General features: G+C 45.5%; 1 protein-coding gene across 2 annotated transcripts in view; it reads right to left on the bottom strand.

The window, feature by feature from the left end:
• The window catches only part of LOC106582506 (receptor-type tyrosine-protein phosphatase-like N), a 100,196-nt gene that overhangs the window by 40,701 nt on the left and 40,898 nt on the right, over positions 1-18,597 (bottom strand). For both annotated transcript variants that reach the window (XM_045704906.2, XM_045704907.2), the window contains exons 4-11: positions 8,125-8,221; positions 7,647-7,872; positions 7,169-7,535; positions 3,339-3,470; positions 2,888-2,922; positions 2,456-2,754; positions 1,443-1,529; positions 21-100 (exon numbers count right to left, since the gene is read on the bottom strand). In XM_045704906.2, coding sequence (XP_045560862.2) covers positions 21-100; positions 1,443-1,529; positions 2,456-2,754; positions 2,888-2,922; positions 3,339-3,470; positions 7,169-7,535; positions 7,647-7,872; positions 8,125-8,221 — 1,323 coding nt within the window. The remainder of the gene's footprint in view (positions 1-20; positions 101-1,442; positions 1,530-2,455; positions 2,755-2,887; positions 2,923-3,338; positions 3,471-7,168; positions 7,536-7,646; positions 7,873-8,124; positions 8,222-18,597) is intronic.

Raw genomic sequence — 18,597 nt, 5'->3', positions numbered from 1 at the left:
ACAGAGAGGTTCTTTCTCACCAGCCTTCTCAGCCACGTCCTCTGCACTCATATTCTGAGGGTTCTGTCTGATCCTGAACGTAAGGGCTGGACCCACAACACTGGAGCAACATAACAAATAGGGAAACAGTTATTATTGACTTATATACTGCCACACACAGTCATACAGGCAGATGTATACATCTGGCCCTTCTTTGGACACTGTGTTAACTAACCTCCAAACAAGCTTCAACGCCATACAACTCTCCTTCCGTGGCCTTTAACTGCTCTTAAACGCAAGTAAAACCAAATGCATGCTTTTCAACCGATGCTGCCCGCACCTGCCCGCCTGACTAGCATCACTACTCTGGACGGTTCTGACTTAGAATATGTGGACAACTACAAATATCTAGGTGTCTGGCTAGACTGTAAACTCTCCTTCCAGACTCATATTAAACATCTCCAATCGAAAATTAAATCTAGAATCGGCTTCCTATTTCGCAACAAAGTCTCCTTCACTCACGCCGCCAAACATACCCTCGTAAAACTGACTATCCTACCGATCCTCGACTTCGGCGATTTCATTTACAAAATAGCCTCCAACACTCTACTCAGCAAACTGGATGCAGTCTATCACAGTGCCATCCGTTTTGTCACCAAAGCCCCTCATACCACCCACCACTGCGACATGTATGCTCTAGTCGGCTGGCCCTCGCTACATATTCGTCGCCAGACCCACTGGCTCCAGGTCATCTATAAGTCTATGCTAGGTAAAGCTCTGCCTTATCTCAGCTCACTGGTCACGATAACAACACCCACCCGTAGCACGCGCTCCAGCAGGTATATCTCACTGGTCATCTCCAAAGCCAACACCTACTTTGGCCGCCTTTCCTTCCAGTTCTCTGCTGCCAATGACTGGAACGAATTGAAAAAAATCACTGAAGCTGGAGACTTATATTTCCCTCACTAACTTTAAACATCAGCTATCTGAGCAGCTAACCGATCACTGCAGCTGTACATAGCCCATCTGTAAATAGCCCATCCAATCTACCTACCTCATCCCCATATTGTTTTTATTTACTTTTCTGCTCTTTTGCACACCAGTATTTCTCCTTGCACATCACCATCTGCTCATCTATCACTCCAGTGTTAATCTGCTAAATTGTAATTACTTCACCACTATGGCCTATTTATTGCCTTACCTCCTCACGCCATTTGCACACACTGTATATATACTTTCTTTTTTTCTATTGTGTTATTGACTGAACGCTTGTTTATTCCATGTGTAACTCTGTGTTGTTGTTTGTGTCGCACTGCTTTGTTTTATATTGGCCAGGTCGCAATTGTAAATGAGAACTTATTCTCAACTAGCCTACCTGGTTAAATAAAGGTGAAATAAATCAAATGAAAATAAAGACACATACACACACAGTACAGTACCTGTGACCGGTGACAGTACAGTACCTGATGTTGATGAAGCTGCTGGTAGTCAGGTGAATTCTCTCTGCCAGTAGTTCCAGTAGTTTCACCCCATCATACAGACTGAGAGGACTGGAGAACGACAACGACAACATCAACAACGACAACGTGCAATTAAGACATTACATTCATCAACAAACATATGCCCTTAGAGTCTAGACTCAACATTATAATATTAAAACATCCTGCACTGCAGAGCTAATGATATAATTGACTTATGCAGTATCATTTAGATGTGTAAAAAAAAAAGCCAAGTATCAGTATTAGGGACTAAGGTACGAATCCTAACTTTACAGCCAGTATTAAGGACTAAGGTACGAGTCCTAGCTTTACAGACAGCATGAAGGACTAAGGTTCAAATCCAAACTTTACAGCCAGTATTAGGGACTAAGGTACAAATCCTAGCTTTACAGACAGCATGAAGGACTAAGGTTCAAATCCTAACTTTACAGCCAGTATTAGGGACACGGTACGAATCCTAGCTTTACAGACAGCATGAAGGACTAAGGTTAAAATCCTAACTTTACAGCCAGTATCAAGGACTAAGGTACGAATCCTAGCTTTACAGACAGCATGAAGGACTAAGGTTCAAATCCAAACTTTACAGCCAGTATTAGGGACTAAGGTACAAATCCTAGCTTTACAGACAGCATGAAGGACTAAGGTTCAAATCCTAACTTTACAGCCAGTATTAGGGACTACGGTACGAATCCTAGCTTTACAGACAGCATGAAGGACTAAGGTTAAAATCCTAACTTTACAGCCAGTATTAGGGACTAAGGTACGAATCCTAGCTTTACAGACAGCATGAAGGACTAAGGTATAAATCCTAACTTTACAGCCAGTATTAGGGACTAAGGTTCAAATCCTAACTTTACAGACAGTATGAAGGACTAAGGTATAAATCCTAACTTTACAGCCAGTATTAGGGACTACGGTCTGAATCCTAACTTTAGTGTGTGTATAAGAGATCCACACAGTAAGTTACCAGAACCGACCTCTGGTTGGTGACGATGTATCCATACTCCTCCCTGGCGGCTGTTCCCCTCTCAGCAGCTGGTAGCCCTGCTGGGACACTGGAGCTTTTCACCTTTCCTTTCACATCCTCCACAGAGACAGAGGGACCCTTGGCCGTCACACTGCCCCCTATAGGTGCTTTGAGGGTGGGACTAGTGGCAGCAGGGGCCAGGGTAGGGGCCACATCAGCTACCGAGGTAAAGGAGGGAGAGGGGACAGGGACGGGAGCATTCTCTCCCTTGTTGGACACGGTGTCACTGCTTTTAAGCATCTGCTGTTTCTGTGTAGAGGAAAACCCAGAGACACCAAGAGACAGGACAATGACCATGATAGCAGCATTCTAATATATACATCATATTATAAATGTCATGCAATACCACTTAGTACTGTATTTCTGCACTATCTGAACATACCTCCTTCGGTGTGATCGGATCATTGGTAAATGGATCTGAAAAAAGAAAATACAGAGAGCATTACAATGACTTACAGGAAATGACTAATGTGTAATTCATTCATTATTCATTGATATTGAATGACTACGCGTCCTTCTGTGTGCAGACAGATGTACCGAGCTGGCCTTGTTAGGCATCCACCATAGTTTTTGGAACTGTGCTGAAAAGGACTGATCCACCGTCCTGACCGCTCATGAGAACAGGATGGTCCAACAAGGCAGGAAAATACTAATTTGAGAAGAGAATATCCGAGCCAGAACAGTTGTGAGTCAGATCAGAACAATGGTTCTCAGCCTGCATCAGCTGTAGCACCACGGTTAGACAGACAGACAGACAGACAGACAGACAGACAGACAGACAGACAGACAGACAGACAGACAGACAGACAGACAGACAGACAGGTCTGTAGTACCTGCGTTCTCCTGGTCCTCTGCCTTCATCAGTTGTAGCACCACAGCCAGTCTGTAGAGCTGCTGGGGGGTCAGGTCTCTAGGATCAACACCGTACATCTCCAGGGTCTCCACCATACGCTGTAGGATAGACTCTACACACACAGACACACAGAAATGACAGGTTAGTCTCAATAGACTGTCAGCACCAGGTTAGTCAGAAGAGATAGCACGGCCAGGTTAGTCAGAAGAGATAGCACGGCCAGGTTAGTCAGAAGAGATAGCACGGCCAGGTTAGTCAGAAGAGATAGCACGGCCAGGTTAGTCAGAAGAGATAGCACGGCCAGGTTAGTCAGAAGAGATAGCACGGCCAGGTTAGTCAGAAGAGATAGCACGGCCAGGTTAGTCAGAAGAGATAGCACGGCCAGGTTAGTCAGAAGAGATAGCACGGCCAGGTTAGTCAGAAGAGATAGCACGGCCAGGTTAGTCAGAAGAGATAGCACGGCCAGGTTAGTCAGAAGAGATAGCACGGCCAGGTTAGTCAGAAGAGATAGCACGGTCAGGTTGTTCAGAAGAGATAGCACGGTCAGGTTGTTCAGAAGAGATAGCACGGCCAGGTTAGTCAGAAGAGATAGCATGGCCAGGTTAGTCAGAAGAGATAGCACGGCCAGGTTAGTCAGAATAGAGAGCATGACCAGGTTAGTCAGAAGAGATAGCATGGCCAGGTTAATCAGAAGAGATAGCACGGCCAGGCTAGTCAGAAGAGATAGCATGGCCAGGTTAGTCAGAAGAGATAGCACGGCCAGGTTAGTCAGAATAGATAGCATGGCCAGGTTAGTCAGAAGAGATAGCATGGCCAGGTTAGTCAGAAGAGATAGCATGGTCAGGTTAGTCAGAAGAGATAGCACGACCAGGTTAATCAGAAGAGATAGCACGGCCAGGTTAGTCAGAAGAGATAGCACGGCCAGGTTAGTCAGAATAGAGAGCACGACCAGGTTAGTCAGAAGAGATAGCATGGCCAGGTTAATCAGAAGAGATAGCACGGCCAGGCTAGTCAGAAGAGATAGCATGGCCAGGTTAGTCAGAAGAGATAGCACGGCCAGGTTAGTCAGAATAGATAGCATGACCAGGTTAGTCAGAAGAGATAGCATGGCCAGGTTAATCAGAAGAGATAGCACGGCCAGGTTAGTCAGAAGAGATAGCACGGCCAGGTTTGTCAGAAGAGATAGCACGGCCAGGTTAGTCAGAAGAGATAGCACGGCCAGGTTAGTCAGAAGAGATAGCACGGCCAGGTTAGTCAGAAGAGATAGCACGGCCAGGCTAGTCAGAAGAGATAGCACGGTCAGGTTGTTCAGAAGAGATAGCACGGTCAGGTTGTTCAGAAGAGATAGCACGGTCAGGTTAGTCAGAAGAGATAGCATGGCCAGGTTAGTCAGAAGAGATAGCATGGCCAGGTTATTCAGAAGAGATAGCACGACCAGGTTAGTCAGAAGAGATAGCACGGCCAGGTTAGTCAGAAGAGATAGCATGGCCAGGTTATTCAGAAGAGATAGCACGGCCAGGTTAGTCAGAAGAGATAGCATGGCCAGGTTATTCAGAAGAGATAGCACGGCCAGGTTATTCAGAAGAGATAGCACGGCCAGGTTGTTCAGAAGAGATAGCACGGCCAGGTTAGTCAGAAGAGATAGCATGGCCAGGTTAGTCAGAAGAGATAGCATGGCCAGGTTATTCAGAAGAGATAGCATGGCCAGGTTAGTCAGAAGAGATAGCATGGCCAGAAGATGTCAGTGTTAGCTAACACACACACAGACATAGGACAAGTTTCCAGGGACAAAGATTTATTCTAGTCCTGGATTACAAGCAATGCTCAGTGTAGAATCTTCAGTGCACAGTGTCACATGCTTGATCTGTATCCTGGACCTATTAGAGTGTTCTGATAACAAAGAGAGATCCACTTACTTCACCAGACTGCATGGTACAATGGTGGATGGAATTTGAATGGCATTGCTATTGGTGGAGGCAGTCATGGATGCCAGGGGAGGACAGGCTTCCCTCCAAAAAATGGACCATTGTACCGTGAAACAGAATAACAATAATGTATCTCACAGGAACAATCATCCTAGTGAGCGAAACAGCGCCCCTCTGTCTCTCTACCTGTAGCCCATCTATCTGATGCTGTCTGGTCAAAAAGAGTATGACATTGTTGCCGCCCGTGCCATTGAACGCAAGGGAAGTCAGCGAGCATTTGGCCTCCCTTGATAAAAAATAAATAAAATAATAGCCAATCAGCGTTGAGCTAAACTGAGTGAACTCAGCTGTGAATGGTCCTGGCGCACCACAAAAGTGTCAAGGGGAAGCCATTTTGGATTTGGCTTCACACCAATCACATCACATCAAAAGCAGAACGTAATTTACAGAAAAAAACTTGAACTGTTGCATCTTGTAGCTAGCTAGCTAAAATCATCCCTTTCCTAAATTAGCCATGGATGGAGATTGGGATTTGGACTTGAGGTTTTACTAAATCATCCATACTGGCCAATGATTACAATGGCAAATCCAACCATAAATTCATACATTGTTGTGCCCCTGACCTGTGAGGATGGAAGTTCAATGTCACGTCCTGACCAGTATAAGGGGTTATTTGTTATTGTAGTTTGGTCAGGGCGTGGCAGGGGGTGTTTGTTTTGTGTGTTTCGGGGTTTTTGGTTTATGTTCTCATTTTCTATTTCTATGTGTTTATCTAGTGTTCTATTTCTATGTTGGGGTTTTGGTAATGACCTCCAATTAGAGGCAGCTGGTTGTCGTTGTCTCTAATTGGAGGCCATATTTAAGTGGGTTAGTTTTCTCTTGTGTTTGTGGGTGGTTGTTTCCAGTATAGTCTGTGAACCTTATTGGACTGTTTTCGTCGTTTGTTTTGTTTAAGTGTTTTTCCTTCAATAAATAATAAGATGATCAATATACCCGCAGTGTTTTGGTCCCCCTACAACGACGCTTGTTACATTCAATATGTAGCTAGATGTAGTATGCTAATGTTAACTAGCTGGCTCATTGTTGCCCATGAATGGAAGTTAGGCTAGCGAGCAGACATTTTATCCAGGTAGCCTAGGACAACAACAAATAAAAACGTGTACGGTATGACCGAGTCATCGACCGTTTAGACAACATGAACGAGAGGAGGATGATGGCATTGGTGTTTCTCTACAAGTAGGGTGAGTCAATATGTTTTTTCTACTTGTACACACACACACACACACACACAAATCAGTACCATGGACATCCACATCATATTTAGCTTACGTTGATTGGGCTAAATAGTTTTTGGTATCTTTTAGTTGTCACTGTATTAGACTAAGCAGAGATGATTTGATGATGTTGAAATGTTAAAGTTGAAATGGTGCTGGAATAGTGGAGGCAGCTCCTGTTTTCTTATTGACTTGCGGTAACTCTCTGTGGTTCTAAATCAATAGTTGTTTAGTCGTTCGAAAATGTGGGAAACATTAACTTGCTTAGGTTAGGTTTAGGGTCATTTAACTGTTTGTTACATGCAATATGTTTAGTGGACTTCACTGGACAGAGGTTCCTCTCCGGTTTTGTGATGAAACAAACGTGTGGTTGAATTTAGGCCTATATATCACAGTGTCAAGGCATATGAACTAACAGATTATAGAGAATACAACGCAATTATCACTATCACATATAGGTTGTAATATGGCAAAACAAAATTCACTGGCTTGGCTTCCCCAGTGAATTTACACACACCCTGCTACTGAACCTAGTTGATTTGAATATGAATTCATTAAATTAGTTAATTAACACTTCTACTTAAGGTACTAGAGCAGTTCTACTATCTTACCATCCAGCCCAGCCAGAGAGCTGTAGTCCTGAGGAACCTTCTTCTGTTGCTGCTGTTGTAACTGTATCTTCTTCTGTTGCTGCTGTTGCCTGGCCGTATCCTGCTCTGTCAGACTGTAGTCTTCCACATAGTCCAGAGGCAGTTCCAGGTCCTCGTAGTAGGGTGGGGCCGGAAGTGCTGCTGCCCCCCTGTGGCGGAACGACGGCTGTGCAGGGGAAGAGGACAGATAGAGGGAGATGAAGTCCTGCAGCAGCTGACGGTCTCTCTCTCTCTGTTTGGCCTGTTGGGATCTAGAGGAGGGGCGGGGCCCTGGGTAGACTCTACCTCCCTGGTGGAGGGAGCGCTCTACATCTTCCTGGTATCTGTGCTGTAAAACACAGAGAGAGAGAAAACACACGTGGTTTACGGATGAGGACACATGTTCTATTGTGTGTGTGTGTGTGTGTGTGTACGTGTTAATGTGCATCGCTTACAGTACCTGTTGATAAGTATAGGGGTCCATGGGAGAGGTCTGCATACGGAGGGGGAACTGGGGATGGTCTACTATCATGTAGTCCTGGTGGCTGTCAGCCTGACTGGGATATCCTCCCTGATTGGAGGAGCTGCTGGGGTATCCTCCCTGATTGGAGGAGCTGCTGGGGTATCCTCCCTGATTGGAGGAGCTGCTGGCGTATCCTCGCTGATTGGAGGAGCTCTGCTTGGGTCTGAGAGGAAGGACAAGGAAGATGATTTTGTATATTTCGGGGAGTTCTAAGCATAATATTGCATTTCTACTCTACTTACTTGCTTTCTTTCAATTAGGTTTATTTGACAGGAACAATAAACATCGACCCATTTTGTGAATATGCTACAATATACTACACAGAGGCACGATAAGATGTTGGATAGATACGAGGAAAAGGCCTGTACTTGACTAACTCCTCTGTTAGATCCTGTAAATGTGTAATGATCCTTACTGTGAGGAAGCGATCTTGGAGGGTCTCGGGGTGTGAGGAACTCTGCTCAGCTCTTTGGTAACAATGTACTGGGTGATGTCATCTTGCCAGGACAGACCTACACATCAAACACACAGACCATTTATATTTTATAATGATGTCCATTAAATGTTGGTATTTTATTAGGATCCCCATTACTCTTCCCGTGGTCCACACCAAAACATGACACATGACATAATACAGAACATTAATAGACAAGAACAGATCAAGGACAGAACTACATGCACGTAGTCTAAATATCACTACATACACACCAACTATCTAGGTCGGATAGGAGAGAGGCGTTGTGTCGTGAGGTGTTGCTTTATCTGTTTTTTAAAACCAGGTTTGCTGTTTATTTCAGCAATATGAGACGGAACGGAGTTCCATGCAATAATGGCTCCATATAATTCTGTACGCTTTCTTGAATTTGTTCTGCGCCTGGGGACTGTGAAAAGACCCCTGTAGGAATGTCTGGTGGGGTAAGTGTGTATATCAGAGCTGTGTGTAAGTTGACTATTCAAAAATGTGGGATTTTCAACACATTGTTTCTTATAAAAAAATAAGTGATGCAGTCAGTCTCTCCTAAACTCTTAGCCAAGAGAGACTGGTATGCATAGTATTTATATCAGCCATCTGATTACAATGAAGAGCAAAACGTGCCGCTCTGTTCTGGGCCAGCTGCAACTGCACTAGGTCTTTCCTTGCAGCACTCGACCACACGACTGGACAATAATCAAGATTAGACAAAACTAGACCCCCAGGACATGCTTTTTGGAGTGTAGTGTCAAAAAAGCAGAGCATCTCTTTATTACGGACAGACCTCTCCCCATCTTTACAATCACTGAATCTATATGTTTTGACCACGACAGTTTACAATTTAAGGTAACGCCAATTAATTTAGTCTCCTCAACTTGTGCAACAGCCACACCATTCATTACCAGATTCAGCTGAGGTGTAGAACTTAGGGAGTGATTTGTACCAAATACAATGCTCTTAGTTTTAGAGGTGTTCATGACCAGTTTATTACTGGCCACCCATTCCAAAACAGACTGTAACTCTTTGTTAAGGGTTTCAGTGACTTCATTAGCTGTGGTTGCTGATGCGTATATGGTTGAATCATCAGCATACATGGACACATATGTTTTGTTTAATGCCAGTGGCAGGTCATTGGTAAAAATAGAAAAGAGTAAAGGGCCTAGAGAGCTGCCCTGCGGTTCACCACACTTTACATGTTTGACATTAGAGAAGCTTCCATTAAAGAAAACCCTATGAGTTCTATTAGATAGATAGCTCTGAATCAACAATATGGTTGAAAAGCCATAACACATACTCTATCGGTCAAACGTTTTAGAACACCTACTCATTCAAGGGCTTTTCTTTATTTTTTACTATTTACTACATTGAAGACTAATAGTGAAGACATCAAAACTATGAAATAACACATATGTAATCATGAAGAAACCAAATAAAGTGTTAAACAAATCAAAATATATTTTACACTTGAGATTCTTCAAATCAAATCAAATTGTATTTGTCACGTGCGCCAAATACAACAAGTGTTGACCTTACCATGAAATGCTAACTTACAAGCCCTTAACCAACAGTGCAGTTCAAGAAAAAGTTAAGAAAACATTTACCAAATAAACTAAAGTAAAAAATAATAAAAAGTAACACAATAAACTAGAGAGGTTATATACAGGGATACCAATAACGAGTCAATGTGCGGGGGTACAGGTTAGTTGAGGTAATTTGTAAATGGAGGTAGGAGTGAAGTGAACATGAATAGATAAAAAACAGTGAGTAGCAGCAGTGTACAAAACAAAGAGAGGGGTGTGTGTGTGTTAGTGTGTTGACTCACCCTGCAGTGTGTTAGTGTGTTGACTCACCCTGCAGTGTGTTAATCTGTTGACTCACCCTGCAGTGTGTTAATCTGTTGACTCACCCTGCAGTGTGTAATGGTGTTGACTCACCCTGCAGTGTGTTAGTGTGTTGACTCACCCTGCAGTGTGTTAGTGTGTTGACTCACCCTGCAGTGTGTTAGTGTGTTGACTCCCCCTGCAGTGTGTTAATGTGTTGACTCACCCTGCAGTGTGATATGGTGTTGACTCACCCTGCAGTGTGTTAATGTGTTGACTCACCCTGCAGTGTGATATGGTGTTGACTCACCCTGCAGTGTGTTAGTGTGTTGACTCACCCTGCAGTGTGTTAGTGTGTTGACTCACCCTGCAGTGTGTTAGTGTGTTGACTCCCCCTGCAGTGTGTTAGTGTGTTGACTCACCCTGCAGTGTGTTAGTGTGTTGACTCACCCTGCAGTGTGTTAATCTGTTGACTCACCCTGCAGTGTGTTAATCTGTTGACTCACCCTGCAGTGTGTAATGGTGTTGACTCACCCTGCAGTGTGTTAGTGTGTTGACTCACCCTGCAGTGTGTTAGTGTGTTGACTCACCCTGCAGTGTGTTAGTGTGTTGACTCACCCTGCAGTGTGTTACAGTGTTGACTCACCCTGCAGTGTGTTAGTGTGTTGACTCACCCTGCAGTGTGTTAGTGTGTTGACTCACCCTGCAGTGTGTTACAGTGTTGACTCACCCTGCAGTGTGTTAGTGTGTTGACTCACCCTGCAGTGTGTTAGTGTGTTGACTCACCCTGCAGTGTGTTAGTGTGTTGACTCACCCTGCAGCGTGTAATGGTGTTGACTCACCCTGCAGTGTGTTAGTGTGTTGACTCACCCTGCAGTGTGTTAATGTGTTGACTCACCCTGTAGTGTGTTAATATGTTGACAAACCCTGCAGTGTGTTAGTGTGTTGACTCACCCTGTAGTGTGTTAATCTGTTAACTCACCCTGCAGTGTGTTAGTGTGTTGACTCACCCTGCAGTGTGTTAATGTGTTGACTCACCCTGCAGTGTGTTAGTGTGTTGACTCACCCTGCAGTGTGTTAGTGTGTTGACTCACCCTGCAGTGTGTTAGTGTGTTGACTCACCCTGCAGTGTGTTAATCTGTTGACTCACCCTGCAGTGTGTTAGTGTGTTGACTCACCCTGCAGTGTGTAATGGTGTTGACACACCCTGCAGTGTGTTAGTGTGTTGACTCACCCTGCAGTGTGTTAGTGTGTTGACTCACCCTGCAGTGTGTTAGTGTGTTGACTCACCCTGCAGTGTGTTTGTGTGTTGACTCACCCTGCAGTGTGTTAGTGTGTTGACTCACCCTGCAGTGTGTAATGGTGTTGACTCACCCTGGAGGGTTTTTGTGTGTTGACTCACCCTGCAGTGTGTTAATCTGTTGACTCACCCTGCCGTGTGTTAATCTGTTGACTCACCCTGCCGTGTGTTAATGTGTTGACTCACCCTGCAGTGTGTTAGTGTGTTGACTCACCCTGCAGTGTGTTAGTGTGTTGACTCACCCTGCAGTGTGTTAATCTGTTGACTCACCATGCCGTGTGTTAATGTGTTGACTCACCCTGCAGTGTGTTAATGTGTTCACTCACCCTGCAGTGTGTTAGTGTGTTGACTCACCCTGCAGTGTGTTAATGTGTTGACTCACCCTGCAGTGTGTTAATGTGTTGACTCACCCTGCAGTGTGTTAATGTGTTGACTCACCCTGCAGTGTGTTAATATGTTGACTCACCCTGCAGTGTGTTAATATGTTGACTCACCCTGCAGTGTGTTAGTGTGTTGACTCCCCCTGCAGTGTGTTAATGTGTTGATTCACCCTGCAGTGTGTTAATGTGTTGACTCACCCTGCAGTGTGTTAATGTGTTGACTCACCCTGCAGTGTGATATGGTGTTGACTCACCCTGCAGTGTGTTAGTGTGTTGACTGACCCTGCAGTGTGTTAGTGTGTTGACTCACCCTGCAGTGTGTTATGGTGTTGACTCACCCTGCAGTGTGTTAGTGTGTTGACTCCCCCTGCAGTGTGTTAGTGTGTTGACTCACCCTGCAGTGTGTTAATCTGTTGACTCACCCTGCAGTGTGTTAATCTGTTGACTCACCCTGCAGTTTGTTAATCTGTTGACTCACCCTGCAGTGTGTAATGGTGTTGACTCACCCTGCAGTGTGTTAGTGTGTTGACTCACCCTGCAGTGTGTTAGTGTGTTGACTCACCCTGCAGTGTGTTAGTGTGTTGACTCACCCTGCAGTGTGTTACAGTGTTGACTCACCCTGCAGTGTGTTAGTGTGTTGACTCACCCTGCAGTGTGTTACAGTGTTGACTCACCCTGCAGTGTGTTAGTGTGTTGACTCACCCTGCAGTGTGTTAGTGTGTTGACTCACCCTGCAGTGTGTTAGTGTGTTGACTCACCCTGCAGTGTGTAATGGTGTTGACTCACCCTGCAGTGTGTTAGTGTGTTGACTCCCCCTGCAGTGTGTTAATGTGTTGACTCACCCTGTAGTGTGTTAATATGTTGACAAACCCTGCAGTGTGTTAGTGTGTTGACTCACCCTGCAGTGTGTTATGGTGTTGACTCACCCTGCAGTGTGTTAGTGTGTTGACTCCCCCTGCAGTGTGTTAGTGTGTTGACTCACCCTGCAGTGTGTTAGTGTGTTGACTCACCCTGCAGTGTGTTAATCTGTTGACTCACCCTGCAGTGTGTTAATTTGTTGACTCACCCTGCAGTGTGTTACAGTGTTGACTCACCCTGCAGTGTGTTAGTGTGTTGACTCACCCTGCAGTGTGTTAGTGTGTTGACTCACCCTGCAGTGTGTTAGTGTGTTGACTCACCCTGCAGTGTGTTAGTGTGTTGACTCACCCTGCAGTGTGTAATGGTGTTGACTCACCCTGCAGTGTGTTAGTGTGTTGACTCACCCTGCAGTGTGTTAATCTGTTGACTCACCCTGCCGTGTGTTAATCTGTTGACTCACCCTGCCGTGTGTTAATGTGTTGACTCACCCTGCAGTGTGTTAGTGTGTTGACTCACCCTGCAGTGTGTTAGTGTGTTGACTCACCCTGCCGTGTGTTAATCTGTTGACTCACCCTGCAGTGTGTTAATGTGTTGACTCACCCTGCAGTGTGTTAGTGTGTTGACTCACCCTGCAGTGCGTTAGTGTGATGACTCACCCTGCAGTATGTTTGTCACGTCCTGACCATGGTAAGCTGATATTTTCAATGGTAGAGTAGGTCAGGGCTTGACAGGGGGGTTTATTCTATGTGTTCTATTTCTATGTTCTTATGTTCTAGTTTTTCTTTTCTATGTTGGTTTGTTTGGGATGATCTCCAATTAGAGTCAGGCGGTCCTTGTTGTCTCTAATTGGAGATCATACTTAAATAGGGGTTTTTCTTCCTGGGTTTTGTGGGTGATTATTTTTGAGTACTGTTTGTTTCTCCTCTGCGTCACGGTTTGTTGTTTTGTCTATTCAGTTATTTGATGTATTGCATAGTTTCACAGAGAAAATACAAATATGGAACTACACACGCTGCACCTTGGTCCTCTTTTTAAAAAAACCATGACAGTGTTAATATGTTGACGCACCCTGCAGTGTGTTAATATGTTGACTCACCCTGCAGTGTGTTAATGTGTTGACTCACCCTGCAGTGTGTTAATGTGTTGACTCACCCTGCAGTGTGATATGGTGTTGACTCACCCTGCAGTGTGTTAGTGTGTTGACTCACCCTGCAGTGTGTTAATCTGTTGACTCACCCTGCAGTGTGTTAATATGTTGACTCACCCTGCAGTGTGATATGGTGTTGACTCACCCTGCAGTGTGTTAGTGTGTTGACTCACCCTGCAGTGTGTTAGTGTGTTGACTCACCCTGCAGTGTGTTAGTGTGTTGACTCACCCTGCAGTGTGATAGCGTGTTGACTCACCCTGCAGTGTGTTAGTGTGTTGACTCACCCTGCAGTGTGTTATGGTGTTGACTCACCCTGCAGTGTGTTAATGTGTTGACTCACCCTGCAGTGTGTTAGTGTGTTGACTCACACTGCAGTGTGTTATGGTGTTGACTCACCCTGCAGTGTGTTAGTGTGTTGACTCACCCTGCAGTGTGTTAGTGTGTTGACTCACCCTGCAGTGTGTTAGTGTGTTGACTCACCCTGCAGTGTGTTAGTGTGTTGACTCACCCTGCAGTGTGTTAGTGTGTTGACTCACCCTGCAGTGTGTTATGGTGTTGACTCACCCTGCAGTGTGTTAGTGTGTTGACTCACCCTGCAGTGTGTTAGTGTGTTGACTCACCCTGCAGTGTGTTAATGTGTTGACTCACCCTGTAGTGTGTTATGGTGTTGACTCACCCTGTAGTGTGTTAGTGTGTTGACTCACCCTGCAGTGTGTTAGTGTGTTGACTCACCCTGCAGTGTGTTAGTGTGTTGACTCACCCTGCAGTGTGTTAATGTGTTGACTCACGCTGTAGTGTGTTAATATGTTGACAAACCCTGCAGTGTGTTAGTGTGTTGACTCACCCTGCAGTGTGTTATGGTGTTGACTCACCCTGCAGTGTGTTAGTGTGTTGACTCCCCCTGCAGTGTGTTAGTGTGTTGACTCACCCTGCAGTGTGTTAGTGTGTTGACTCACCCTGCAGTGTGTTAATCTGTTGACTCACCCTGCAGTGTGTTAATTTGTTGACTCACCCTGCAGTGTGTTAGTGTGTTGACTCACCCTGCAGTGTGTTAGTGTGTTGACTCACCCTGCAGTGTGTTAGTGTGTTGACTCACCCTGCAGTGTGTTACAGTGTTGACTCACCCTGCAGTGTGTTAGTGTGTTGACTCACCCTGCAGTGTGTTAGTGTGTTGACTCACCCTGCAGTGTGTTAGTGTGTTGACTCACCCTGCAGTGTGTTAGTGTGTTGACTCACCCTGCAGTGTGTAATGGTGTTGACTCACCCTGCAGTGTGTTAGTGTGTTGACTCACCCTGCAGTGTGTTAATCTGTTGACTCACCCTGCCGTGTGTTAATCTGTTGACTCACCCTGCCGTGTGTTAATGTGTTGACTCACCCTGCAGTGTGTTAGTGTGTTGACTCACCCTGCAGTGTGTTAGTGTGTTGACTCACCCTGCCGTGTGTTAATCTGTTGACTCACCCTGCAGTGTGTTAATGTGTTGACTCACCCTGCAGTGTGTTAGTGTGTTGACTCACCCTGCAGTGCGTTAGTGTGATGACTCACCCTGCAGTATGTTTGTCACGTCCTGACCATGGTAAGCTGATATTTTCAATGGTAGAGTAGGTCAGGGCTTGACAGGGGGGTTTATTCTATGTGTTCTATTTCTATGTTCTTATGTTCTAGTTTTTCTTTTCTATGTTGGTTTGTTTGGGATGATCTCCAATTAGAGTCAGGCGGTCCTTGTTGTCTCTAATTGGAGATCATACTTAAATAGGGGTTTTTCTTCCTGGGTTTTGTGGGTGATTATTTTTGAGTACTGTTTGTTTCTCCTCTGCGTCACGGTTTGTTGTTTTGTCTACTCAGTTATTTGATGTATTGCATAGTTTCACAGAGAAAATACAAATATGGAACTACACACGCTGCACCTTGGTCCTCTTTAAAAAAAAAACATGACAGTGTTAATATGTTGACTCACCCTGCAGTGTGTTAATATGTTGACTCACCCTGCAGTGTGTTAATGTGTTGACTCAACCTGCAGTGTGTTAATGTGTTGACTCACCCTGCAGTGTGATATGGTGTTGACTCACCCTGCAGTGTGTTAGTGTGTTGACTCACCCTGCAGTGTGTTAATCTGTTGACTCACCCTGCAGTGTGTTAATATGTTGACTCACCCTGCAGTGTGATATGGTGTTGACTCACCCTGCAGTGTGTTAGTGTGTTGACTCACCCTGCAGTGTGTTAGTGTGTTGACTCACCCTGCAGTGTGTTAATGTGTTGACTCCCCCTGCAGTGTGTTATGGTGTTGACTCACCCTGCAGTGTGTTAATGTGTTGACTCACCCTGCAGTGTGTTAGTGTGTTGACTCACACTGCAGTGTGTTATGGTGTTGACTCACACTACAGTGTGTTAGTGTGTTGACTCACCCTGCAGTGTGTTAGTGTGTTGACTCACCCTGCAGTGTGTTAGTGTGTTGACTCACCCTGCAGTGTGTTATGGTGTTGACTCACCCTGCAGTGTGTTAGTGTGTTGACTCACCCTGCAGTGTGTTAGTGTGTTGACTCACCCTGCAGTGTGTTAATGTGTTGACTCACCCTGTAGTGTGTTATGGTGTTGACTCACCCTGTAGTGTGTTAGTGTGTTGACTCACCCTGCAGTGTGTTAGTGTGTTGACTCACCCTGCAGTGTGTTAATGTGTTGACTTACCCTGCAGTGTGTTAGTGTGATGACTCACCCTGCAGTGTGTTAATGTGTTGACTCAAACTGCAGTGTGTTAATGTGTTGACTCACCCTGCAGTGTGTTATGGTGTTGACTCACCCTGTAGTGTGTTAGTGTGTTGACTCACCCTGCAGTGTGTTAATGTGTTGACTCACCCTGCAGTGTGTTAGTGTGTTGACTCACCCTGCAGTGTGTTAGTGTGTTGACTCACCCTGCAGTGTGTTAATGTGTTGACTCACCCTGCAGTGTGATATGGTGTTGACTCACCCTGCAGTGTGTTAGTGTGTTGACTCACCCTGCAGTGTGTTAATGTGTTGACTCACCCTGCAGTGTGATATGGTGTTGACTCACCCTGCAGTGTGTTAGTGTGTTGACTCACCCTGCAGTGTGTTAATGTGTTGACTCACCCTGCAGTGTGTTAATATGTTGACTCACCCTGCAGTGTGATATGGTGTTGACTCAACCTGCAGTGTGTTAGTATGTTGACTCACCCTGCAGTGTGTTAGTGTGTTGACTCACCCTGCAGTGTGTTAGTGTGTTGACTCACCCTGCAGTGTGATAGCGTGTTGACTCACCCTGCAGTGTGTTAGCGTGTTGACTCACCCTGCAGTGTGTTAGTGTGTTGACTCACCCTGCAGTGTGTTAGTGTGTTGACTCACCCTGCAGTGTGTTAGTGTGTTGACTCACCCTGCAGTGTGTTAATGTGTTGACTCACCCTGTAGTGTGTTATGGTGTTGACTCACCCTGTAGTGTGTTAGTGTGTTGACTCACCCTGCAGTGTGTTAGTGTGTTGACTCACCCTGCAGTGTGTTAATGTGTTGACTTACCCTGCAGTGTGTTAGTGTGATGACTCACCCTGCAGTGTGTTAATGTGTTGACTCACACTGCAGTGTGTTAATGTGTTGACTCACCCTGCAGTGTGTTATGGTGTTGACTCACCCTGTAGTGTGTTAGTGTGTTGACTCACCCTGCAGTGTGTTAATGTGTTGACTCACCCTGCAGTGTGTTAGTGTGTTGACTCACCCTGCAGTGTGTTAGTGTGTTGACTCACCCTGCAGTGTGTTAATGTGTTGACTCACCCTGCAGTGTGATATGGTGTTGACTCACCCTGCAGTGTGTTAGTGTGTTGACTCACCCTGCAGTGTGTTAATGTGTTGACTCACCCTGCAGTGTGATATGGTGTTGACTCACCCTGCAGTGTGTTAGTGTGTTGACTCACCCTGCAGTGTGTTAATGTGTTGACTCACCCTGCAGTGTGTTAATATGTTGACTCACCCTGCAGTGTGATATGGTGTTGACTCAACCTGCAGTGTGTTAGTGTGTTGACTCACCCTGCAGTGTGTTAGTGTGTTGACTCACCCTGCAGTGTGTTAGTGTGTTGACTCACCCTGCAGTGTGTTAGTGTGTTGACTCACCCTGCAGTGTGTTAGTGTGTTGACTCACCCTGCAGTGTGTTAGAGTGTTGACTCACCCTGCAGTGTGTTATGGTGTTGACTCACCCTGCAGTGTGTTAGTGTGTTGACTCACCCTGCAGTGTGTTAATGTGTTGACTCACCCTGTAGTGTGTTATGGTGTTGACTCACCCTGTAGTGTGTTAGTGTGTTGACTCACCCTGCAGTGTGTTAGTGTGTTGACTCACCCTGCAGTGTGTTAGTGTGTTGACTCACCCTGCAGTGTGTTAATGTGTTGACCCACCCTGTAGTGTGTTATGGTGTTGACTCACCCTGTAGTGTGTTAGTGTGTTGACTCACCCTGCAGTGTGTTAGTGTGTTGACTCACCCTGCAGTGTGTTAATGTGTTGACTTACCCTGCAGTGTGTTAGTGTGATGACTCACCCTGCCGTGTGTTAATGTGTTGACTCACACTGCAGTGTGTTAATGTGTTGACTCACCCTGCAGTGTGTTATGGTGTTGACTCACCCTGTAGTGTGTTAGTGTGTTGACTCACCCTGCAGTGTGTTAATGTGTTGACTCACCCTGCAGTGTGTTAGTGTGTTGACTCACCCTGCAGTGTGTTAGTGTGTTGACTCACCCTGCAGTGTGTTATGGTGTTGACTCACCCTGTAGTGTGTTAGTGTGTTGACTCACCCTGCAGTGTGTTAATGTGTTGACTCACCCTGCAGTGTGTTAGTGTGTTGACTCACCCTGCAGTGTGTTAGTGTGTTGACTCACCCTGCAGTGTGTTATGGTGTTGACTCACCCTGCAGTGTGTTA

This window comes from Salmo salar, chromosome 21 (assembly GCF_965601325.2).
Source record: "Salmo salar chromosome 21, fSalSal1, whole genome shotgun sequence".
NCBI classification, from domain to species: domain Eukaryota; kingdom Metazoa; phylum Chordata; class Actinopteri; order Salmoniformes; family Salmonidae; genus Salmo; species Salmo salar.
This window is presented reverse-complemented; position numbering and strand designations above follow the sequence as displayed.